The sequence below is a fragment of the Salmo salar genome, chromosome 09 (assembly GCF_965601325.2).
Source record: "Salmo salar chromosome 09, fSalSal1, whole genome shotgun sequence".
Lineage (NCBI taxonomy): Eukaryota > Metazoa > Chordata > Actinopteri > Salmoniformes > Salmonidae > Salmo > Salmo salar.
This window is the reverse complement of record NC_138299.1, coordinates 53,347,103-53,374,298: the sequence shown is the minus strand read 5'-3', so window position 1 is coordinate 53,374,298 and position 27,196 is coordinate 53,347,103. Positions and strand designations below refer to the sequence as shown.

The 27,196-nt window shown below is 41.0% G+C and overlaps 1 protein-coding gene across 1 annotated transcript in view; it reads right to left on the bottom strand.

The window, feature by feature from the left end:
• The window catches only part of LOC106611399 (dynactin subunit 1), a gene marked incomplete at its 3' end in the record, with an annotated part of 283,242 nt that overhangs the window by 56,899 nt on the left and 199,147 nt on the right, over positions 1-27,196 (bottom strand). Inside the window, exons 9-12 of the mRNA XM_082955503.1 lie at positions 12,612-12,692; positions 1,894-2,010; positions 1,020-1,224; positions 848-926 (exon numbers count right to left, since the gene is read on the bottom strand). Coding sequence (XP_082811629.1) covers positions 848-926; positions 1,020-1,224; positions 1,894-2,010; positions 12,612-12,692 — 482 coding nt within the window. The remainder of the gene's footprint in view (positions 1-847; positions 927-1,019; positions 1,225-1,893; positions 2,011-12,611; positions 12,693-27,196) is intronic.

The window sequence follows — 27,196 nt, the reverse complement described above, 5'->3', positions numbered from 1 at the left end:
GAATAAAATATATTAATTAGGCCCCTACCCACTTGGGAGGCAGGCCCACCCACTGGGGAGCCAGGCCCAGCCAATCAGAATTAGTTTTTCCCCACAAAAAGGCCTTTATTACAGACAGAAATACTCCTCAGTTTCGTCAGCTGTCCAGGTGGCTGGTCTCAGATGACCCCGCAAGTGAAGAAGCAGGATGTAGAAGTCCTGCGCTGGCGTGATTACATGTGGTCTGCGGTTGTGAGGCCGGTTGGACGTACTGCCAAATTCTCTAAAACGACGTTGGAGGTGGCTTATGGTAAAGAAATGAACATTCAATTCTCTAGCAACAGCTCTGGTGGACTTTCCTGCAGTCAGCATACACATTGCACGCTCCATTAAAACTTGAGACATCTGTGGCATTGGTTTTGTGTGACAAAACTACACATTTTATAGTGGCCTTTTATTGTCCCCAGCACAAGGTGCACCTGTGTAATGATCATGCCGTTTAATCAGCTTTTTGATATGCCACACTTGTCAGGTGGATGGATTATCTCGGCAAATGAGAAATGTTCACTAACAGGGATGTAAACATATTTGTGCACAACATTTTTGAGAATTAAGCTTTTTGTGTGTATGGAACATTTCTGGGATCTTTTATTTCAGCTCATGAAACATGGGACCAACACTTTACATGTTGCATTTTATATTTTTGTTCAGTATACACACACACGGTCACATTCACGCTCAAGCTCGCACACACACACACACACACACACACACACACACACACACACACACACACACACACACACACACACACACACACACACACACACACACACACACACACACACACACACACACACACACATACCTGACGAGAGCTTCCTTCAGCCTGCCGTTCTGCTCCTCCAGCTGTTTGACATGGTAACTGGAAGCAGCACCGTCTGAACCTGATGAAACAACAAGTTGGTTGTGAACGAGCGAGCGTGCGCGAGCGTGCGCGAGCGTGCGTGCACCGCGTGCTAGCCTGCGTCTCCTCCTACCTTTTTCCTCTATCTCGTGTTTGAGGATCTCCAGGTCCATGGCGAGCTCTTCTAGTTTCTCCTTCAGTGACTCCACCTCCTGCTGCAGGGACTCTGCCCGCTCCTCAGCCATCTCCTTGTCCAGCGTGGCCATCTCTATAGCGTCAGCCGTGTCTGCCATCTCCTCCATGTAGTGCTCCTTCGCCTCCTGGGCCTCCTTCGCCTCCTAGAGGGAGTATATGCAGGATATAGAGTCAGTTAAGAGTGCACTACTGATATGATGAATTAGAAGTACTGTGAGGTAAACTGATGAATTAGAAGTACTGTGAGGTAAACTGATAAATTAGAAGTACTTTGAGGTGAACTGATGAATTAGAAGTACTGTGAGGTGAACTGATGAATTAGAAGTACTGTGAGGTAAACTGATTAATTAGAGGTACTTTGAGGTGAACTGACAGTAACACTGTGAGGTAAACTGATGAATTAGAAGTACTGTGAGGTAAACTGATTAATTAGAGGTACTGTGAGGTGAACTGACAGTAACACTGTGAGGTAAACTGATGAATTAGAAGTACTGTGAGGTAAACTGATAAATTAGAAGTACTTTGAGGTAAACTGATAAATTAGAAGTACTTTGAGGTAAACTGATAAATTAGAAGTACTTTGAGGTAAACTGATGAATTAGAAGTACTGTGAGGTAAACTGATTAATTAGAGGTACTGTGAGGTGAACGGATGAATTAGATGTACTTTGAGGTAAACTGATAAATTAGAAGTACTGTGAGGTAAACTGATTAATTAGAGGTACTGTGAAGTAAACTGATTAATTAGTAGTACTGTGCAGTAAAGTGATGAATTGAAGCACTGTGAGGTAAAGTGATGGTTGCTTTCTTTACCTTCTTGGCCTCTTTGAGTTGTTTTGTCAGGTCGTTCTGCTGCTCCTGCATCTTGTTCTTCCATTCCTGGAGCTGCTCCAACTGGATCTTATGTTTCTCCAGCTCCTTCAGCTTGACCTTCATCATCATAATAATAATAACAATAATATTATTATAAATAATAACAATAATAACAATAATAATATTATAAATAATAAAAATAATAACAATAATATTATTATAAATAATAACAATAATAACAATAATAACAATAATATTATTAAATATTAATATTAATATTAAATATATTAAATTAATATTAATATTAAATTAATATTAATATTAAATATTATAATATTATATTATAATATTATTTAAAAAAAATGTAAAATGTAATTATAAATAATAACAATAATAATATTATTATTATAAATAGTAACAATAATAACAATAATATTATTATAAATAATAACAATTAGAAATATATTATAAATATATTATAAATAATAACAATAACAATAATATTATTATAAATATTATAATTATTATAAATAATAACAATAACAATAACAATAATAACAATAATATTATTATAAATAATAACAATAACAATAATATTCTTATAAATAATAACAATAATAACAATAATATTCTTATAAATAATAACAATAATAACAATAATAATAATAACAATAATATTATGATAAATAATAACAATAACAATAATAACAATAATCATCATCATCAAAATCAACACTATCACAATAATACACTTTATTTGTATAGCACAATTGATACATAGACAGCCACTGTAGATGAAATATATCATTTTTCTTGACCAAGGCTAAAAACAATATATATATCAAAGAAATGCTAAGATAAACCCTTTCCCCCTTAGTCCCCATCCCCCATCCCACCTGATTTATAGGACACAGTGAACAGTTGGGGAGTTGGGACCAATTTCATCTTAAAAGGCTACCTTGGTGTTAAATACAGCCTGTGGACAAACTTAAAATATATAGGTTGATGGTTTGGATTACGGGATGCCAAGGTCATATTTTTCCATATTCTGTCCCAGTTCAAAGTGTTGTTCAGATTCAATTAGATCTGTGGACCATACTTGTTTAATGGCTAGCTCAGAATATGAGCTTTACAAAAGTTGTTTATATATTATAGAGATCAGTCCTGTAACGTTCGTCGTAAGGAGTGGACCAAACTGCAGCGGGTATATTTATCATCTTCTTTTATTAGAAGGAAAAACAACAAAAACACTTACACAAAACAAATGACAAAAACAGTCCCGTAAGGTGCTCAGACTATACAAGGAAACAACAGCTCACAAACACAAGAGAAAACTAACCCACTTAACCTCTCTGGGCTAGGCGGGACGAATTCGTCCCACCTACGTAACAGCCAGTTGAATCCTGTGGCGCGATTTTCAAAACCTTTGAAATGCTATTACTTAAATTTCTCAAACATATGACTATTTTACAGCTATTTAAAGACAAGACTCTCGTTAATCTAACCACACTGTCCGATTTCAAAAAGGCTTTACAACGAAAGCAAAACATTAGATTATTCAGCAGAGTACCAAGCCAGAAATAATCAGACACTCATTTTTCAAGCTAGCATATAATGTCACAAAAACCCAGAAGACAGCTAAATGCAGCACTAACCTTTGATGATCTTCATCAGATGACAACCCTAGGACATTATGTTATACAATACATGCATGTTTTGTTCAATCAAGTTCATATTTATATCAAAAACCAGCTTTTTACATTAGCATGTGACGTTCAGAACTAGCAAACTTCCGGCGAATTCACTAACAATTTTCTAAATTACTCACGATAAATGTTCACAAAAAGCATAACAATTATTTTAAGAATTATAGATACAGAACTCCTCTATGCACTCGATATGTCCGATTTTAAAATAGCTTTTTGGTGAAAGCACATTTTGCAATATTCTAAGTACATAGCCCAGGCATCACGGGCTAGCTATTTAGACACCCGGCAAGTTTAGCACTCACCAATATCAGGTTTACTGTTATAAAAGTTAGATTACCTTTTGTTGTCTTCGTCAGAATGCACTCCCAGGACTGCTACTTCAATAACAAATGTTGGTTTGGTCCAAAATAATCCATTGTTATATCCGAATAGCGGCGTTTTGTTCGTGCGTCCCAGACACTATCTGAAATGGTAAATCAGGGTCGTGCGCATGGCGCAATTCGTGACAAAAATAATCTAAATATTCCATTACCGTACTTCAACGCATGTCAACCGCTGTTTAAAATCCATTTTTATGCCATTTTTCTTGTAAAAAAGCGATAATATTCCGACCGGGAATGTCCATTTAGCTAAACAGAGGAAAGTAAACAAAGCTTTCGGTCGACGCGGGCACGAGCCTGAGTCTCACAGTACTGTAACCAGCCACTACCCAAACTCGCTACTTTTTTTCAGCCAGAGCCTGCAAAGCCACGATTCAGCTTTTTACCGCCTTCTGAGACCCTATGGCAGCCGTAGGAAGTGTCACGGGACAGCTAAGATCCTCACTCTTCAATAAACAGAGACAAGAAGAACGACACCTTGTCAGACAGGCCACTTCCTGCATGAAACCTTCTCAGTTTTTTGCCTGCCCAATGAGTTCTGTTATACTCACAGACACCATTCAAACAGTTTTAGAAACTTTAGGGTGTTTTCTATCCATATGTAATAAGTATATGCATATTCTAGTTACTGGGTAGGAGTGGTAACCAGATTAAATCGGGTACGTTTTTTATCCGGCGGTGTAAATACTGCCCCCTAGTCCTAACAGGTTAAATATGGCCTCCAATTAGAGTCAACGACAACCAGCTGCCTCTAATCGGAGGTCGTTCCAAAATCCCAACAAAGAAATTGAAAAACTAGATAAACACATAGAAATAGAAAACATAGAACATCAAACAAAACCCCCCGAAACACACTAAACAAACACCCCCTGCCACGCCCTGACCAAACTACAATAACAAACAACCCCTTTTTACTGGTCAGGACGTGACAGTTACCTCAGACCACTACTCTACTACCAATATGAGCTTTCCAAAAGTTGTTTATATATTATAGAGATCAGTCCTTTCTGGAGCCCAGATCATTTACTTATAAATCTCATCATTGGATGGTTCCGGTAGTTACGTTGCAAATATCGACAAAAGGAGTTGTATAATGGGAATGTATCTTTCAAATCTTGGAATATTCTTCAACCATTACTATCCATGATATTGGTAAGGGTACAGATTCTACATTTGGACCATTGTAAGAATGCAAAAGGCATCGTTGTGAAATATTGGAGTATGGGCATGCCATTTTGATTCCCAGTTACATTATTTAAAAAATATTGCACCAAATACTAATTGTGTGAGCAATAATAGGACCAAAGTGTATTTTACATTGATTTAAGGGATATATCTTTGAAGACTACCTCTTCCAGGGTAATAGGAGATACCATATTACATTGTTTAAGGGACCACCTCTTCCAGGGTAATAGGAGATAGCATATTACATTGTTTAACCTGTTAGGGCTAGGGGGCAGTATTGACACGGCTGGATAAAAAACATACCCGATTTAATCTGGTTACCACTCCTACCCAGTAACTAGAATATGCATATACTTATTACATATGGATAGAAAACACCCTAAATTTTCTAAAACTGTTTGAATGGTGTCTGTGAGTATAACAGAACTCAAATGGCAGGTCAAAACCTGAGAGATTCCTTTACAGGAAGTGGCCTGTCTGACCATTTGTTGAACTTCTTTTCCATCTCTATCATTTACTAAGGATCTCTGCTCTAACGTGACACTTCCCACGTCGTCCATAGGCGCTCAGAGCCCGGGAAAAAACAGAATGTCGTCATTCCAGCCCCAGGCTGAAACACATTATCGCCTTTCTCAAGTGGCCGATCAAGGGACACTGGCTTATGCGCGTGACCCCGACCGCCCCCGCCTTTGGGATTTTTTCCTCTGTTTGCCGAAAAGGAGATTCCCTGTCGGAATATTATCGCTTTTCTACGAGAAAAATGTCGTAAAAATTGATTTTAAACAGCGGTTGACATGCTTCGAAGTACGGTAATGGAATACTTAGAATTTTATTGTCACGAATTGCGCCATGCGCGTGACACTTCTTTACTATTTCGGATAGTGTCTGGAACGCACGAACAAAACGCCGCTATTCGGATATAACGATGGATTATTTTGGACCAAACCAACATTTGTTATTGAAGTAGCAGTCCTGGGTGTGTATTCTGACAAAGACAACAAAAGGTAATGAAACTTTTATAATAGTAAATATGATTATGGTGAGTGCTAAACTTGCCGGGTGTCTAAATAGCGAGCCCGTGATGCCTGGGCTATGTACTTAGAATATTGCAAAATGTGCTTTCACCAAAAAGCTATTTTAAAATCGGACATATCGAGTGCATAGAGGAGGTCTGTATCTATAATTCTTAAAATAATTGTTATGCTTTTTGTGAACGTTTATCGTGAGTAATTTAGTAAAATGTTAGCGAATTCCCCGGAAGTTTGCGGGGGGTATGCTAGTTCTGAACGTCACATGCTAATGTAAAAAGCTGGTTTTTGATATAAATATGAACTTGATTGAACAAAACATGCATGTATTGTATAACATAATGTCCTAGGGTTGTCATCTGATGAAGATCATCAAAGGTGAGTGCTGCATTTAGCTGTCTTCTGGGTTTTGGTGACATTATATGCTGGCTTGAAAAATGGGTGTCTGATTATTTCTGGCTTGGTACTCTGCTGACATAATCTAATGTTTTGCTTTCGTTGTAAAGCCTTTTTGAAATCGGACAGTGTGGTTAGATTAACGAGAGTCTTGTCTTTAAATGGCTGTAAAATAGTCATATGTTTGAGAAATTGAAGTAATAGGATTTTTAAGGTTTTGAAAATCGCGCCACAGGATAGCAGTGGCTGTTACGTAGGTGGGACGAATTCGTCCCGCCTAGCCTAGAGAGGTTAAGTGACCACCTCTTCCAGGGTAATAGGAGATATCATATTACATTGTTTAAGGGATATATCAGAGAAGACTACCTCTTCCAGGGCAATAGGAGATACCATATTACATTGTTTAACCTGTTAGGGCTAGGGGGCAGTATTGACACAGCCGGATAAAAAACGTACCCGATTTAATCTGGTTACTACTCCTGCCCAGTAACTAGAATATGCATATAATTATTGGCTTTGGATAGAAAACACCCTAAAGTTTCTAAAACTGTTTGAATGGTGTCTGTGAGTATAACAGAACTCATATGGCAGGCCAAAACCTGAGAAGATTTCATGCAGGAAGTGGCCTGTCTGAGAAGTAGTGTTTCATCTTGGCTCTTTTTATTGAAGACTCAGGATCTGTGCAATAACGTGACACTTCCTACGGCTTCCATAGGGTCTCAGAGCCCGGGAAAAAGCTGAACGATATCGAGGCAGGCTCTGGCTGAAACACTTTATCGCTTTTGGCAAGTGGCCACTCAGAGTACTATAGGCTTAGGCGCGTGCCCGCGTCGACCGAATGCTTTCTTTTCCTTTGTCTGTTTACCTAAACACAGATTCCCGGTCGAAATATTATCGCTTTTTTATGAGAAAAATGGCATAAAAATTGATTTTAAACAGCGGTTGACATGCTTCGAAGTACGGTAATGGAATATTTAGAATTTTTTTGTCACGAATTGCGCCATGCTCGCCACCCTTATTTACCCTTTAGGATAGTGTCTTGAACACACGAACAAAACGCCGCTGTTTGGATATAACGATGGATTATTTTGGACCAAACCAACATTTGTTATTCAAGTAGAAGTCCTGGGAGTGCATTCTGACGAAGACAACAAAGGTAATAACATTTTTCTTATAGTAAATCTGACTTTGATGAGTGCTAAACTTGCTGGGTGTCTAAAATAGCTAGCCCTGTGATGCCGGGCTATCTACTGAGAATATTACAAAATGTGCTTTCACCAAAAAGCTATTTTAAAATCGGACATATCGAGTGCATAGAGGAGTTCTGTATCTATAATTCTTAAAATAATTGTTATGTTTTTTGTGAACGTTTATCGTGAGTAATTTAGTCAATTCACCGGCAGTGTTCGGTGGGAATGCTAGTCACATGCTAGTCACATGCTAATGTAAAAAGCTGGTTTTTGATATAAATATGAACTTGATTGAACAAAACATGCATGTATTGTATAACATAATGTCCTAGGGTTGTCATCTGATGAAGATCACCAAAGGTTAGTGCTACATTTAGCTGTGGTTTGGGTTTATGTGACATTATATGCTAGCTTGAAAAATGGGTGTCTGATTATTTCTGGCTGGGTACTCTGCTGACATAATCTAATGTTTTGCTTTCGTTGTAAAGCCTTTTTGAAATCGGACAGTGTGGTTAGATTAACGAGAGTCTTATCTTTAAAATGGTGTAAAATAGTTATATTTTTGAAAAATTGAAGTAATAGCATTTCTAAGGTATTTGAATAACGCGCCACAGGATTCAACTGGCTGTTGAGTAGGCTAGCCCATAGAGGTTAAGGGATATATCAGTGGGGACCACCTCTTCGAGGGCAATAGGAGACACCATATTACATTGTTTAAGGGATATATCAGTGGGGACCACCTCTTCCAGGGCAATAGGAGACACCATATTACATTGTTTAAGGGATATATCAGTGGGGACCACCTCTTCCAGGGCAATAGGAGACACCATATTACATTGTTTAAGGACTATATCAGTGGAGACCACCTCTTCCAGGGCAATAGGAGACACCATATTTCTCTCTATTCACAGCCAGGGGGGCGGAAGAATCATGTCTAAACAAATTTAGGATGGGGCGAAATGCTAGTGGCTGGAAATACAATTTAAAGTTTGGTAAGGAGAGTCCTCTTACGTCTTTCCCCCTTTGTGTCAATTTTATCCAGGATAATTTACCTTGCCATATACATTTTGAAATCACACTATAGATTTTATCCCAATAGCCTGAAGGGGGATCCATGGGAAGCATTGAACTACAGAAATTCAGCCATGGCAATTTATTCATTTTTACAATAGATATTCTGCTGGTTATTAATAAAGCAACTGGGATATTATTCCATCTACTGAGGTTGGATTTAATTGATCTGAGCGTATTCAACTCAGATGGTAAATTCAGTTGCATTATTTTCAATAAAACTTTTGGTGGCATCCCATAGAATCTGGGGGGTCATCGACTGAATTTTTATTGATCATTATGAATTCATTTGGGTTACATTTCAGATTGATCACAGAATGTAGTATTTTGGAGGAATGAAACATTGAAACACCATCTTGTGGTTCTTTTAGGATATTCTGAAATGTGTAGTTGGCAGTAGTCAGAGTGGTGGTCAGACAAGCTAATTTGTCTCATTTCTATTTTCTTGATAAAAGAAAATAGAGGTGTAGATAATAGGATGAATTAATGAGATTGATTTATGCCTGTTTGAGAAGAAAGTGTACTCTGTTGTAGGATTATGTGCTCGCCAGGCATCAATGAGGTTGTAGTCTGAGAGTATATGCTGGAGAGCTATAGCATTATAATGATGACAGAACTTCGTGTTTGTTTTTTATTTTTATTTTGTGGACACAGAATTGAGATTCGTGGTTGCAAGTACAATTCGCTAATGTGTCACTTAATTTCACAAGCTTGTATCATAACGTGTGAAAGATTTAACAACAGTTGCAAACTTGTAACTTGACATTTGAATATATTCAATAAGTTTTGGAAGCATGATTTATTTTCAGAATTGTTACAAGCCATTTACGAGTATGAATATTCTGCTGTGAATCAAAAATACACTTGTAGATTTTGATTCTGCACGTGCTCTAAGTTCTGTCACTATTGTCACGCTACCAAGAGATTGGTAAACTTGTAGAGGACCTTTTAACTCCTGACCAATCAGTTCTCTCTGCTAAAACAACAGCTGCTTAACCATTGGCTCAATTGTTTTCAATCAATGAAATCTCTGGAATTAGCTAGCCAATTGAGCAAGGGATGATGAGGTAAGTAAAACCAAAACGATCTACTTGAAGGTAATTGTCTCTTATCTGTGTACATAGATTTTTTTTTGTGGCATGACAGTAGTTTGCTTATCATGTGAAATATATTGGTCCATTTCAGACGAACTCCAGACCAGCCGCTATTGTTTTAGCTAACTGGCCTCTGACATTCATCCTAGCTTTACTATCAATTCGCTAGCTATATCATCAGGCAGCTTTAGATGTGAGGGGAAAACAAAATATATTTGCTAGTTAACCATCTGATTGATAAAGTTGATATTAATGCCATTAGCTAGCTAGATAGCTAGCTAAATTCCACTGGTTTCAAAACTCGGTCCTCCAGAGATCATGTTACATGGCAGACCAATCTGAACCCATCTCTCGGCATGTCCAGCCCATCCATTATCTCAGCCAATCATGGCTAGCGGGAAGGTTCCTGACCTTTTCTGTGGCTAAACCAACTAGGCTCGCAATTTAACCATTTTATTCGCATTTACAGAGGGCATAAAATGTTGTTATTAAGGCACATAAAAGTTCACATGTTCCAGAAGGCATTTCTGCCCCCACAAAATGAATAAAAAAATAAAAGTTTACGTTCAAACGTCTCTCCTGTGAAATAGTGACCCGCGACATATGCCTAGTTTCCTGAAACGAGTCACATTTGATGTGATTCAGCCTCCAATGGAATGGGTGGAGTAAAAGGCCAGCAACACTCCGTATTATTCAGAGTCTGAGTTTCATGTCTGAGTTTCGTGTCTGTTTCTTAATTAAATGTTCACTCCCTGTACTTGCTTCTCGTCTCCAAGCTTCTATCCTTACAGAATGCTGACACCACAATTTGAAGCATCAGGGATTTTTTTTTGTTTTTGTTGGTGATGCCACCATTATCTTTAGCGTTAATAACTAATGACATCATTATCTCGTCGCCAAACCCACTTTTCTTTGCTAGGTAAAGCCCCGTCTTATCTCAGCTCACTGGTCACCATAGCAGCACTCGTAGCACGTGCTCCAGCAGGTATATTTCACTGGTCACCCCCAAATCCAACACCTCCTTTGGCTGCCTTTCCTTCCAGTTCTCTGCTGCCAATGACTGGAACGAATTGCAAAAATCACTGAAGCTGGAGACTCATATCTCCCTCACTAACTTTAAGCATCAGCTATCAGAGCAGCTTACAGATCATTGCACCTGTACATAGCCCATCTGCAAATAGCCCATCCAACTACTTCATCCCCATATTGTTATTTATTTCTTTATTTTTTTTGCTCCTTTGCACCCCAGTATCTCTACTTGCACATTCATCTTCTGTACATCTATCACTCCAGTGTTTATTTGCTAAATTGTAATTACTTCGCCACTATGGCCTATTTATTTCCTTACCTCCCTAATCTTACTTCATTTGCACACACTGTATATAGACTTATCTATTGTGTTATTGACTGTACGTTTAATTATTCCATGTGTAACTCTGTGTTGTTGTATGTGTCAAACTGCTTTGCTTTATCTTGGCCTGGTCGCAGTTGTAAATGAGAACTTGTTCTCAACTGGCCTACCTGGTTAAATAAAGGTGGGGAAAAAAGGGAAAAAAAATACATCTTTAGTGTTAATAACTAATGTAATTGTTTTCTTTAGTGTTGATAAATAATGTAATTGTTTTCTTTAGTGTTAATAACAAATATAATTGTTTTCTTTAGTGTTAATAACTAATGTAATTGTTATCTTTAGTGTTAATAACTAATGTAATTGTTTTCTTTAGTGTTAATAACTAATGTAGTCATTATCTTTAGTGTTAATAACTAACGTAATTGTTTTCTTTAGTGTTGAAAACGAATGTAATTGTTTTCTTTAGTGGTAATAACTAATGTAAACATTATCTTTAGTGTTAATAACTAATGTAGTCATTATCTTCAGTGTTAATAACTAATGTAGTCATTATCTTCAGTGTTAATAACTAATGTAAATATTATCTTTAGTGTTAATAAGATCATGGACGTAGAATAAAAAGCAGGAGCCACAGGGAAACCCACCCATTGGTCACTCCCCACCCAGAAACCCACCCATTGGTCACTCCCCACCCAGAAACCCCCCCATTGGTCGTTCCCCACCCAGAAACCCACCCATTGGTCGTTACCCACCCAGAAACCCACCCATTGGTCACTCCCCACCCAGAAACCTCCCATTGGTCGTTCCCCACCCAGAAACCCACCCATTGGTCACTCCCCACCCAGAAACCCACCCATTGGTCACTCCCCACCCAGAAACCCACCCATTGGTCGTTCCCCACCCAGAAACCCACCCATTGGTCACTCCCCACCCAGAAACCCACCCATTGGTCACTCCCCACCCAGAAACCCACCCATTGGTCGTTCCCCACCCAGAAACCCACCCATTGGTCGTTCCCCACCCAGAAACCCACCCATTGGTCACTCCCCACCCAGAAACCCCTGTGAACCATCCCCCATCCCCCCCCCCCCCCAAACCTGTTATGGTTCCTTGCAATAAAGTGAACGTCCCACACACAAGTGATGTTATACGTTGACAATTATTAGAAAATAAATCTGTTAATTCATAGTTATTTTGCAAAAGAAAGCCACACGTTTCAATGCATGCCATTGGAAAAAACAATATCTAAATAATTATAAATATAATAATAATCATAATTCCGTATATGAATAAACATGATACTAATAACGGTACCTTGTCCTCTGTCCTCTTCATCCTCAGAGTCTCTAACTTCTCCTCCAGATCCTTCACCTGACCTCGCAGAGACTCCTCCTCCTGGTGGGGAGGGAGAGAGGGAGAGGGAGAAGGAGAGAGAGAGAGAGAGAGGGGGGAGAGGGAGAGGGAGAGAGATGCAGCTTAAGCCTCAACCTCTTCAAAATATACATCAACGAATTGGCAAGGGCACTAGAACAGCTATACAAATTGATGATAAGTGGTGTTATTAACCTGTTGGGGGTAGGGGGCAGTATTTACACGGCTGGATAAAAAACGTACCCGATTTAATCTGGTTATTACTACTGCCCAGAAACTAGAATATGCATATAATTATTGGCTTTCGATAGAAAACACCCTAAAGTTTCTAAAACTGTTTGAATGGTGTCTGTGAGTATAACAGAACTCATATGGCAGGCAAAAACCTGAGAAGGTTCCTTACAGGAAGTGGCCTGTCTGACCATTTCTTGCCCACCTTGATCATCTCTATCCAAAACAGGGGATCTCTGCTGTTACGTGACACTTCCTACGGCTCCCATAGGCTCTCAGAAGGCGGGAAAAAGCTGAACGATGTAATTCCAGCCCCAGGCTGAAACACATTTGCGCTTTTGGCAAGTGGCCGATCAGAGGACAATGGGCTTAGGCGCGTGCACGAGTCGACCCCATGCTTTATTTTCTTTCCTCTTTTTACCTAAACGCAGATTCCCGGTCGGAATATTATCGCTTTTTTTACGAGAAAAATGGCATAAAAATTTATTTTAAACAGCGGTTGACATGCTTCGAAGTACGGTAATGGAATATTTAGAATTTTTTTGTCACGAAATGCGTCGTGCTCGTCACCCTTCTTTACCCTTTCGGATAGTGTCTTGAACACACGAACAAAACGCCGCTGTTTGGATATAACTATGGATTATTTGGGACCAAACCAACATTTGTTATTGAAGTAGAAGTCCTGGGAGCGCATTCTGACGAAGAACACCAAAGGTAATAACATTTTTCTTATAGTAAATCTGACTTTGGTGAGTGCTAAACTTGCTGGGTGTCTAAATAGCGAGCCCTGTGATGCCGGGCTATCTACTTACAATATTGCAAAATGTGCTTTCACCGAAAAGCTATTTTAAAATCGGACATATCGAGTGCATAGAGGAGTTCTGTATCTATAATTCTTAAAATAATTGTTATGCTTTTTGTGAACGTTTATCGTGAGTAATTTAGTAAATTTTTAGTAAATTCACCGGAAGTTTGCGGGAGGTATGCTAGTTCTGAACGTCACATGCTAATGTAAAAAGCTGGTATTTGATATAAATATGAACTTGATTGAACAAAACATGCATGTATTGTATAACATAATGTCCTAGGTGTGTCATCTGATGAAGATCATCAACGGTTAGTGCTGCATTTAGCTGTCTTCTGGGTTTTTGTGACATTATATGCTAGCTTGAAAAATGGGTGTCTGATTATTTCTGGCTGGGTACTCTGCTGACATAATCTAATGTTTTGCTTTCGTTGTAAAGCCTTTTTGAAATCGGACAGTGTGGTTAGATTAACGAGAGTCTTGTCTTTAAAATGCTGTAAAATAGTCATATGTTTGAGAAATTGAAGTAATAGCATTTCTAAGGTATTTGAATAACGCGCCACAGGATTCCACTGGCTGTTACGTAGGTGGGACGATTTCGTCCCACTGGCCCTAGAGAAGTTAAATCTATTGGCAAAAAACAGAAACATTTCTTTCCACAGGGCCATGGGGTAAGACAGGGATGCAGCTTAAGCCCCACCCTCTTCAACATATATATTAACGAATTTACGAGGGCACTAGAACAGTCTGCAGCACCCGGCATCACCCTACTAGAATCTGAAGTAAAATGTTTACTGTTTGCTGATGATCTGGTGCTTCTGTCCCCAACCAAGGAGGGCCTACAGCAGCACCTAGATCTTCTGCACAGATTCTGTCAGATCTGGGCCTGACAGTAAATCTCAGTAAGACAAAAATAATGGTGTTCCAAAAAGGTCCAGATGCCAGGACCAGAAATATAAATTCCATCTAGACATCGTTGCCCTCCAGCACACAAAAAAACAACACATACCTCGGCCTAAACACCAGCGCCACAGGTAACTTCCACAAAGCTGTGAACGATCTGAGAGACAAGGCAAGAAGGGCCTTCTATGCCATCAAAAGGAGCATACAATTTGACATAACAATTAGGATCTGGCTAAAAATACTTGGATCAGATATACAGTCGTGGCCAAAGGTTTTGAGAATGACACAAATATTAATTTTCACAAACTCTGCTGCCTCAGTGTCTTTAGATATTTTTGTCAGATGTTACTATGGAATACTGAAGTATAATTACAAGCATTTCATAAGTGTCAAAGGCTTTTACTGACAATTACATGAAGTTGATGCAAAGAGTCAATATTTGCAGTGTTGACCCTTCTTTTTCAAGACCTCTGCAATCCGCCCTGGCATGCTGTCAATTAACTTCTGGGCCCCATCCTGACTGATGGCAGCTCATTCTTACATAAACAATGCTTGGAGTTTGTCAGAATTTGTGGGTTTTTGTTTGTCCACCCGCCTCTTGAGGATTGACCACAAGTTCTCAATGGGATTAAGGTCTGGGGAGTTCCCTGGACATGAACCCAAAATATCGATGTTTTGTTCCCCGAGCCACCTAGTTATCCCTTTTGCCTTATGGCAAGGTGTTCCATCATGCTGGAAAAGGCATTGTTCATCACCAAACTGTTCCTGGATGGTTGGGAGAAGTTGCTGGTCGGGATGTGTTGGTACCATTCTTTATTCATGGCTGTGTTCTTAGGCAAAACTGTGAGTGAGCCCACTCCCTTGGCTGAGAAGCAACCCCACACATGAATGGTCTCAGGATGCTTTACTGTTGGCATGACACAGGACTGATGGTAGCGCTCACCTTGTCTTCTCCGGACAAGCTTTTTTCCGGATGCCCCAAACAATCGGAAAGGGGATTCATAAGAGAAAATGACTTTACCCCAATCCTCAGCAGTCCAATCCCTGTACCTTTTGCAGAATATCAGTCTGTCTCTGATGTTTTTCCTGGAGAGAAGTGGCTTCTTTGCTGCCCTTCTTGACACCAGCCATCCTCCAAAAGTCTTCGTCTCACTGTGCGTGCAGATGCACTCACACCTGCCTGCTGCCATTCCTGAGCAAGCTCTGTACTGGTGGTGCCCCGATCCCGCAGCTGAATCAACTTTAGGAGACGGTCCTGGTGCTTTCTGGACTTTCTTGGGCGCCCTGAAGCCTTCTTCACAACAATTGAACCGCTCTCCTTGAAGTTCTTGATGATCCGATAAATGGATGATTTAGCTGCAATCTTACTGGCAGCAATATCCTTGCCTGTGAAGCCCTTTTTGTGCAAAGCAATGATGACGGTGAATGTTTCCTTGCAGGTAACCATGGTTCATAGAGGAAGAACAATGATTCCAAGCACCACCCTCCTTTTGAAGCTTCCAGTCTGTTATTCAAACTCAATCAGCATGACAGAGTGATCTCCAGCCTTGTCCTCGTTAACACTCACACCTGTGTTAATGAGAGAATCACTGACATGATGTCAGCTGGTCCTTTTGTGGCAGGGCTGAAATTCAGTGGAAATATTTTTTGGGGATTCAGTTCATTTGCATGGCAAAGAGGGACTTTGCAATTAATTGCAATTCATCTGATCACTCTTCATAACATTCTGGAGTATATGCAAATTGACATCATACAAACTGAGGCAGCAGACTTTGTGAAAATTAATATTTGTGTCATTCTCAAAACTTTTGGCCACGACTGTAGAACCCATTGCCCTTTATGTTTGTGAGGTCTGAGGTCCGCTCACCAACCAACAATTCACAAATGGGACAAACATCAAATTGAGACTCTGCATGCTAAAATATCCTCTGTGTACAGCGTAAAACACCAAATAATGCATGCAGAGCAGAATTAGGCCGATACCCAGTAATTATCAAAATCCATAAAAGAGACGTTAAATTCTACAACCCCCTAAAAGGAAGCAATTCCCAAACCTTCCATAACAAAGCCATCACCTACAGAGAGATGAACCTGGAGAAGAGTCCCCTAACCTGTTGGGGGTAGGGGGCAGTATTGACATGGCCGGATAAAAAATGTACCCGATTTAATCTGGTTACTACTCCTGCCCAGTAACTAGAATATGCATATAATTATTGGTTTTGGATAGAAAACACCCTAAAGTTTCTAAAACTGTTTGAATGGTGTCTGTGAGTATAACAGAACTCATATGGCAGGCAAAAACCTGAGAAGATTCCATACAGGAAGTGGCCTGTCTGACAAGTTGTTGTTCATCTTGGCTCTTTTTATTGAAGACTGAGGATCTTTGCTGTAACATGACACTTCCTACGGCTCCCATAGGCTCTCAGAGCCCGGGAAAAAGCTGAATGATATCGAGGCAGCCCCAGGCTGAAACACATTTACGCTTTTGGCAAGTGGCCGATCAGAGGACAATGGGCTTAGGCGCGTGCACGAATCTACCCCGTGCTTTATTTTCTTTCCTCTTTTTACCTAAACGCAGATTCCCGGTCGGAATATTATCGCTTTTTTACGAGAAAAATGGCATAAAAATGTATTTTAAACAGCGGTTGACATGCTTCGAAGTACGGTAATGGAATATTTAGAATTTTTTTGTCACGAAATGCGCCGTGCTCGTCACCCTTCTTTACCCTTTCGGATAGTGTCTTGAACGCACGAACAAAACGCCGCTGTTTGGATATAACAATGGATTATTTGGGACCAAACCAACATTTGTTATTGAAGTAGAAGTCCTGGGAGTGCATTCTGACGAAGAACACCAAAGGTAATAACATTTTTCTTATAGTAAATCTGACTTTGGTGAGTGCTAAACTTGCTGGGTGTCTAAATAGCTAGCCCTGTGATGCCGGGCTATCTACTGAGAATATTGCAAAATGTGCTTTCACCGAAAAGCTATTTTAAAATCGTACATATCGAGTGCATAGAGGAGTTCTGTATCTATAATTCTTAATATAATTGTTATGCTTTTTGTGAACGTTTATCGTGAGTAATTTAGTAAATTCACCGGATGTTTGCGGGGGGTATGCTAGTTCTGAACGTCACATGCTAATGTAAAAAGCTGGTTTTTGATATAAATATACTGCTCAAAAAAATAAAGGGAACACTTAAACAACACATCCTAGATCTGAATGAAAGAAATAATCTTATTAAATACTTTTTTCTTTACATAGTTGAATGTGCTGACAACATAATCACACAAAAATAATCAATGGAAATCCAATTTATCAACCCATGGAGGTCTGGATTTGGAGTCACACTCAAAATTAAAGTGGAAAACCACACTACAGGCTGATCCAACTTTGATGTAATGTCCTTAAAACAAGTCAAAATGAGGCTCAGTAGTGTGTGTGGCCTCCACGTGCCTGTATGACCTCCCTACAACGCCTGGGCATGCTCCTGATGAGGTGGCGGATGGTCTCCTGAGGGATCTCCTCCCAGACCTGGACTAAAGCATCTGCCAACTCCTGGACAGTCTGTGGTGCAACGTGGCGTTGGTGGATGGAGCGAGACATGATGTCCCAGATGTGCTGAATTAGATTCAGGTCTGGGGAACGGGCGGGCCAGTCCATAGCATCAATGCCTTCCTCTTGCAGGAACTGCTGACACACTCCAGCCACATGAGGTCTAGCATTGTCTTGCATTAGGAGGAACCCAGGGCCAACCGCACCAGCATATGGTCTCACAAGGGGTCTGAGGATCTTATCTCGGTACCTAATGGCAGTCAGGCTACCTCTGGCGAGCACATGGAGGGCTGTGCGGCCCCCCCAAAGAAATGCCACCCCACACCATGACTGACCCACCGCCAAACCGGTCATGCTGGTGGATGTTGCAGGCAGCAGAACGTTCTCCAGACTCTGTCACGTCTGTCACATGTGCTCAGTGTCTTCTTGCTTTCATCTGTGAAGAGCACAGGACGCCAGTGGCGAATTTGCCAATCTTGGTGTTCTCTGGCAAATGCCAAACGTCCTGCACGGTGTTGGGCTGTAAGCACAACCCCCACCTGTGGACGTCGGGCCCTCATACCACCCTCATGGAGTCTGTTTCTGACCGTTTGAGCAGACACATGCACATTTGTGGCCTGCTGGAGGTCATTTTGCAGGGCTCTGGCAGTGCTTCTCCTGCTCCTCCTTGCACAAAGGCGGAGGTGGCGGTCCTGCTCCTGGGTTGTTGCCCTCCTACGGCCTCCTCCACGTCTCCTGATGTACTGGCCTGTCTCCTGGTAGCGCCTCCATGCTCTGGACACTACGCTGACAGACACAGCAAACCTTCTTGCCACAGCTCGCATTGATGTGCCATCCTGGATGAGCTGCACTACCTGAGACACTTGTGTGGGTTGTAGACTCCGTCTCATGCTACCACTAGAGTGAAAGCATCGCCAGCATTCAAAAGTGACCAAAACATCAGCCAGGAAGCATAGGAACTGAGAAGTGGTCTGTGGTCCCCACCTGCAGAACCACTCCTTTTTTGGGGGTGTCTTGCTAATTGCCTATAATTTCCACCTGTTGTCTATTCCATTTGCACAATAGCATGTGAAATGTATTGTCAATCAGTGTTGCTTCCTACGTGGACAGTTTGATTTCACAGAAGTGTGATTGACTTGGAGTTACATTGTGTTGTTTAAGTGTTCCCTTTATTTTTTTGAGCACTGTATGAACTTGATTGAACAAAACATGCATGTATTGTATAACATAATGTCCTAGGTGTGTCATCTGATGAAGATCATCAAAGGTTAGTGCTGCATTTAGCTGTCTTCTGGGTTTTTGTGACATTATATGCTAGCTTGAAAAATGGGTGTCTGATTATTTCTGGCTGGGTACTCTGCTGACATAATCTAATGTTTTGCTTTCGTTGTAAAGCCTTTTTGAAATCGGACAGTGTGGTTAGATTAACGAGAGTCTTGTCTTTAAAATGCTGTAAAATAGTCATGTGTTTGAGAAATTGAAGTAATAGCATTTCTAAGGTATTTGAATAACGCGACACAGGATTCCACTGGCTGTTACGTAGGTGGGACGATTTCGTCCCGCCGGCCCTAGAGAGGCTAAGCAAGCTGGTCCTGGGGTTCTGTTCACAAACACAAACAGACCCCACAGTGGCAGAATACCGGACCACTGTGACTGACCTAAACTTAAGGAAAGCTTTGACTATGTACAGACTCAATGAGCATAGCCTTGCTATTGAGAAAGGCTGCCGTAGGCTGATCTGTTCTGATCAAGAGAAGACAGGGTATGTGCACACTGCCCACAAAATGAGGTGGAAACTGAGCTGCACTTCCTAACCTCCTGCCAAATGTACGACCATATTAGAGACACATATTTCCCTCAGATTACACAGATCCACAAAGAATTAGAAAATAAACCCAATTTTGATAAACTCCCATATCTACTGTGTGAAAAACCACAGTGTGCCATCACCGCAGTAAGATTTGTGACCTGTTGCCACAAGAAAAGGTCAACCAGTGAAGAACAAACACCATTGTAAATACAACCCATATTTATGTTTACTTATTTTCTCTTTTGTACTTTAACTAGTTGCACATCGTTACAACACTGTATATAAACATAATATGACATTTGTAATGTATTTTATGAGTGTAATGTTTACTGTTAATTTTTTATTGTTTATTTAACTTTTATTTATTATCTAGCTCACTTGCTTTGGCAATGTTAACGTATGTTTCCCATGCCAATAAAGCCCTTGAATTGAATTGAATTGAGAAAGAGAGAGCGAGTGAGAGTGAGTGAGCACGAGCGAGCGAGCGAGAGAGAGAGAGAGAGAGAGAGAGAGAGAGAGAGAGATATAGAGAGAGAGAGAAAGAGAGAGAGAGACTGAGAGAGAGACTGAGAGAGAGACTGAGAGAGAGACAGAGAGAGAGAGAGAGAGAGAGACAGAGAGAGAGAGAGAGAGAGAGAGAGTAGTTAATATAGCTGTTGGGGTTGGTTAGTCAGCGGGGACGCTAAAGAACTGGCAGAGTTTTGTTAGTGTGGAACAACACTCTGGATTAACATGAAGCCACACACACACACACACACGCACGCACGCACGCACGCACGCACGCACACACACACACACACACACACACACACACACACACACACACACACACACACACCACATCAAACACATCACACCACCACACTACACACACACACACACATACACACACACACACACTATACACACACTATCAAACCACACCACTGCACCTGAGTTGCCATAGCGACTTCCTCCTGAGAGAGAGAGCGTGGACGAGACACTAGTTAAGACAGTCTATATATCCTACAGCATCGTATTATGACAGTCTATATATCCTACAGCATCGTATTATGACAGTCTATATACTGAGTGTATAAAACATAAAAAACAACATGCTCTTTCCATGACATAGACTGACCAGGTGAATCCAGGTGAAAGCTATGATCCCTTATTGATGTCACTTGTTAAATCCACTTCAATCAGCGTAGATGAAAGGGTTAAAGAAGGATTTTTAAGCCTTGAGACAATTGAGACATGGATTGTGGGTGTGTGCCATTCAGAGGGTGAATGGGAAAGACAAAATATTTAAATGCCTTTGAACGGGGTATTGGGGCAACATAGCTTCAGTGTGTAAATCAGCTAGAAAGATGTGTCGGCATCGATTAATTGTCTCTGGCCCCCTCCCAGTTAGGGGGAGTGATGAGCTCTACAGCAGAGTCTCACAACTCAATCGCTGGTTGAAAACTGTTTCCTGTCCCTCCCAAAAGAAAGAATTTGTAGATAATTGGCCCTCTTTCTGGGACTCACCCACAAACAGGACCAAGCCTGGCCTGTTGAGGAGTGATGGACTCCATCCTAGCTGGAGGGGTGCTCTCATCTTATCTACGAACATAGACAGGGCTCTAACTCCTCTAGCTCCACAATGAAATAGGGTGCAGGCCAGGCAGCAGGCTGTTAGCCAGCCTGCCAGCTTAGTGGAGTCTGCCACTAGCACAGTCAGTGTAGTCAGCTCAGCTATCCCCATTGAGACCGTGTCTGTGCCTCGACCTAGGTTGGGCAAAACTAAACATGGCGGTGTTCGCCTTAGCAATCTCACTAGAATAAAGACCTCCTCCATTCCTGCCATTATTGAAATAGATTGTGATACCTCACATCTCAAAATAGGGCTACTTAATGTTAGATCCCTCACTTCCAAGGCAGTTATAGTCAATGAACTAATCACTGATCATAATCTTGATGTGATTGGCCTGACTGAAACATGGTTTAAGCCTGATGAATTTACTGTGTTAAATGAGGCCTCTCCTCCTAGTTACACTAGTGACCATATCCCCCGCGCATCCCGCAAAGGCGGAGGTGTTGCTAACATTTACGATAGCAAATTTCAATTTACAAAAAAAAAACTAGACGTTTTCGTCTTTTGAGCTTCTAGTCATGAAATCTATGCAGCCTACTCAATCACTTTTTATAGCTACTGTTTACAGGCCTCCTGGGCCATATGCAGCGTTCCTCACTGAGTTCCCTGAATTCCTATCGGACCTTGTAGTCATAGCAAATAATATTCAAATTTTTGGTGACTTTAATATTCACATGGAAAAGTCCACAGACCCCCTCCAAAAGGCTTTCGGAGCCATCATCGACTCAGTGGGTTTTGTCCAACATGTCTCTGGACCTACTCACTGCCACAGTCATACTCTGGACCTAGTTTTGTCCCATGGAATAAATGTTCTGGATCTAAATGTTTTTCCTCATAATCCTGGACTATCGGACCACCATTTTATTACGTTTGCAATTGCAACAAATAATTTGCTCAGACCCCAACCAAGGAGCATCAAAAGTCCTGCTATAAATTCTCAGACAACCCAAACATTCCTTGATGCCCTTCCAGACTCCCTCTGCCTACCCAAGGACGTCAACCACCTAACTGAGGACCTCAATTTAACCTTGCACAATACCCTAGATGCAGTTGCACCCCTAAAAACATTTGGCATAAGAAACTAACACCCTGGTATACAGAAAATACCCGAGCTCTGAAGCAAGCTTCCAGAAAATTGGAACGGAAATGGCGCCACACCAAACTGGAAGTCTTCCGACTAGCTTGGAAAGACAGTACCGTGCAGTATCGAAGAGCCCTCACTGCTGCTCGATCATCCTATTTTTCCAACTTAATTGAGGAAAATAAGAACAATCCGAAATGTCTTTTTGATACTGTCGCAAAGCTAACTAAAAAGCAGCATTCCCCAAGAGAGGATGGCTTTCACTTCAGCAGTAATAAATTCATGAACTTCTTTGAGAAAAAGATCATGATCATTAGAAAGGAAATTACGGACTCCTCTTTAAATCTGCCTATTCCTCCAAAGCTCAGTTGTCCTGAGTCTGCACAACTCTGCCAGGACCTAGGATCAAGGGAGACACTCAAGTTTTTTAATACTATATCCCTTGACACAATGATGAAAATAGTAACATAGGAGGGCCTCTAAACCTTCAAGCTGCATACTGGATCCTATTCCAACTAAACTACTGAAAGAGCTGCTTCCTGTGCTTGGGCCTCTTATGTTGAGCATAATAAACGGCTCTCTATCCACCGGATGTGTACCAAACTCACTAAAAGTGTCAGTAATACTGTAGTGCGCCGGCCCTAGAGAAGTTAAACTCGGACAAAACAGAGATGCTTGTTCTAGGTCCCAAGAAACAAAGAGATCTTCTGTTGAATCTGACAATTAATCTTGATGGTTGTACAGTCGTCTCAAATAAAACTGTGAAGGACCTCGGCGTTACTCTGGACCCTGATCAAATCAAATCAAATCAAATGTATTTATATAGCCCTTCGTACATCAGCTGATATCTCAAAGTGCTGTACAGAAACCCAGCCTAAAACCCCAAACAGCAAGCAATGCATGTGAAAGAAGGACGGTGGCTAGGAAAAACTCCCTAGGAAAAACTCCCTAGAAAGGCCAAAAACCTAGGAAGAAACCTAGAGAGGAACCAGGCAATGAGGGGTGGCCAGTCCTCTTCTGGCTGTGCCGGGTGGATATTATAACAGAACATGGTCAAGATGTTAAAATGTGTCTGATCTCTCTTTTGACGAAAATATCAAGACTGTTTCAAGGACAGCTTTTTTCCATCTACGTAACATTGCAAAAATCAGAAACTCTCTGTCCAAAAAGAATGCAGAAAAATGTATCCATGCTTTTTTAATCCATGCTTTTGTAGGTTAGTCTACTGCAATGCTCTACTTCCCGGCTTCAGTTAGTGCTAAATACAGCTGCTAGAATCCTGACTAGAACCAAAACATTTGATCATATTATTCCAGTGCTAGCCTCCCTACACTGGCTTCCTGTTATGGCAAGGGCTGATTTCAAGGTTTTACTGCTAACCTACAAAGCATTACATGGGCTTGCTCCTACCTGTCTTTCTGATTTGGTCCTGCCGTACATACCTACACGTACGCTACGGTCACAAGACACAGGCCTCCTAATTGTCCCTAGAATTTCTAAGCAAACAGCTGGAGGCAGGGCTTTCTCCTATAGAGCTCCATTTTTATGGAATGGTCTGCCTACCCATGTGAGAGACGCAGACTCGGTCTCAACCTTTAAGTCTTTATTGAAGACTCATCTCTTCAGTAGGTCATATGATTGAGTGTAGTCTGGCCCAGGACTGTGAAGGTGAACGGAAAGGCTCTGGAGCAACGAACAGCCCTTGCTGTCTCTGCCTGGCCGGTTCCCCTCTCTCCACTGGGATTCTCTGCCTCTAACCCTATTACAGGGGCTGAGTCACTGGCTTACTGGTGCTCTTCCATGCCGTCCCTAGGAGGGGTGCGTCACTTGAGTGGGTTGAGTCACTGACATGGTCTTCCTGTCTGCGTTGGCGCCCCCCTCGGGTTCGTGCCATGGGGGAGATCTTCGTGGGCTATACTCAGCCTTATCTCAGGATGGTAAGTTGGTGGTTGAAGTTATCCCTTTAGTGGTGTGGGGGCTGTGCTTTGGCAAAGTGGGTGGGGTTATATCCTGCCTGTTTGGCCATGTCCGGGGGTATCATCGGATGGGGCCACAGTGTCTCCTGACCTTTCCTGTCTCAGCCTCCAGTATTTATGCTGCAGTAGTTTATGTGTCGGGGGGCTAGGGTCAGTCTGTTATATCTGTCTTATCCAGTGTCCTGTGTGAATTTAAGTATACTCTCTCTAATTCTCTCTTTCTCTCTTTCTTTCTTTCTTCTTTCTTTCTTTCTTTCTTTCTTTCTTTCTTTCTTTCTTTCTTTCTTTCTTTCTTTCTTTCTCTCTCTCTCTCGGAGGACCTGAGCCCTAGGACCATGCCTCAGGACTACCTGGCATGATGACTCCTTGCTGTCCCCAGTCCACCTGGCCGTGCTGCTGCTCCAGTTTCAACTGTTCTGCCTGAGGCTATGGAACCCTGACCTGTTCACTGTACGTGCTACCTGTCCCAGACCTGCTGTTTTCAGCTCTCTAGAGACAGCAAGAGCGGTAGAGATACTCTCAATGATCGGCTATGAAAACCATCGTACTTCTACACCTGCATTGCTTGCTGTTTGGGGTTTTAGGCTGGGTTTCTGTACAGCACTTTGAGATATCAGCAGAAGGGCTATATAAATACATTTGATTTGATTTGATATATAAATCAATTTGATTTGGTAGTAGGTGCCAGGCGCACCTGTTTGTGTCAAGAACTGCAACGCTGCTGGGATTTTCACCCTCAACAGTTTCCTGTGTGTATCAAGAATGGTCCACCACCCAAAGAACATCCAGCCAACTTGACACAACTGTGGGAAGCATTGGAATCAACATGGATCAGCATCCCTGTGGAACGCTTTTGACACCGTGTAGAGTCAATGCCCCCGACGAATTGAGGCGGTTCTGTACAGACCCTGACGTAGTGACCACACCGCTCATGTCGCAAAATAAATGTACACATACATGCTATTCAATCATTGCGTAGCCAGGCGCTAAAATAGGTTCTATTTGTGACGCTTGAAGTCCCGCCTCTCCCATCTCCTCATTGGTTTTTAGGAGCATATACCCACGTGGGTGATTGGAAGATGAACTGTGGTCCACACTCCAGTCCAGTTGGTGGTGGTAATGCACCTTAAAGTTGGTTGCCAACCGCCATATAAAGTCCATAGAAGAAGAAGGAGAGATTACTAGAAACGAACTCGGTTTATTGTTTTATCTGAGGATTAATTATCGGAGTAGAGGACCTTGTGCATTTCAGGTAAAATAACAACTCAATGTTAATATCCCAGGACAAATTAGCTAGCAACATCAAGCTAACTAGCTAAATTTCCATGAATGCTTAATGCTTTTTTGACCTGTCCCCAAAATTAATATAGTTGGTTCAGAGTTGGTTTTGATATTTCAACCTGCGTGAGAGTGGTCTGGTCAGCATGTTAGGAGCGTCTGGAGAATTGTTTTTGTTTTTTTCTTACTAGATGATGTCATTGTTGTAAAAATGTGGATTTACTATCATGTATTATTATTATAATTGTTTAAATGATTGAACCTTTATTTAACCTTAATTTAACTAGGCAAGTCAGGTAAGAACAAATTCTTATTTACAATGACGGCCTACACCGGCCAAACCCAAACGATGCTGGGCCAATTGTGCGCCGCTCCTACGGGACTCCCAATCACGGCCGGATGTGATACAGCCTGGATTTACATATTATAATATTTATTATGCTAATTTCCTGGTGAACACAGAATGGTGTCACTATATTTATTACTCAGACTAATATTTTCAGCACACACAAATAATTAGTTATGGTAAATACACTTCCTTTATTACCTCAGATTGGTGATGTTAGTATTAAAGTCTACAGTCATCACAATCTCACAAAACAGATTAATATCTCTCTTAAAAATCTCTGGCCTCACATTAATTCACGGGTTTGAGAGAGAGATTAAGTTCTCACTTTGTCAGAGATATTCAACGCCTTCAGAAAATATTTATACCTATTGATTTATTCCACCATTTAATGTGTTGAATTCAAAATGGATTTAAATTGATTTTTTCCCCCCCTCAGCCATCTACAGACAATATCCTATAATGACAAAGTGAAAATATGTTTTTTAGAAATGTTTGCAAATTTATTGAAAATGAAAAAAAAATTGGAAATATATGTTAGAATCACCTTTTGCAGTGATTACACATGTGAGTCTTTCTGGGTAATTCTCTAAGAGCTGTGAGTCTTTCTGGGTAAGTCTATAAGAGCTGTGAGTCTTTCTGGGTAAGTCTCTAAGAGCTGTGAGTCTTTCTGTGTAAGTCTATAAGAGCTGTGAGTCTTTCTGGGTAATTCTCTAAGAGCTGTGAGTCTTTCTGGGTAATTCTCTAAGAGCTGTGAGTCTTTCTGGGTAATTCTCTAAGAGCTTTCCACACCTGGATTGTATAATATTTTCACAATATTTGCACATTATTCTTTAAATTCTTCAAGCTCTGTCAACTTTGTTGTTGATCATTTGCTAGACAGCCATTTTCAAGTCTTGCCGTAGATTTTCAAGCAGATTTATGTA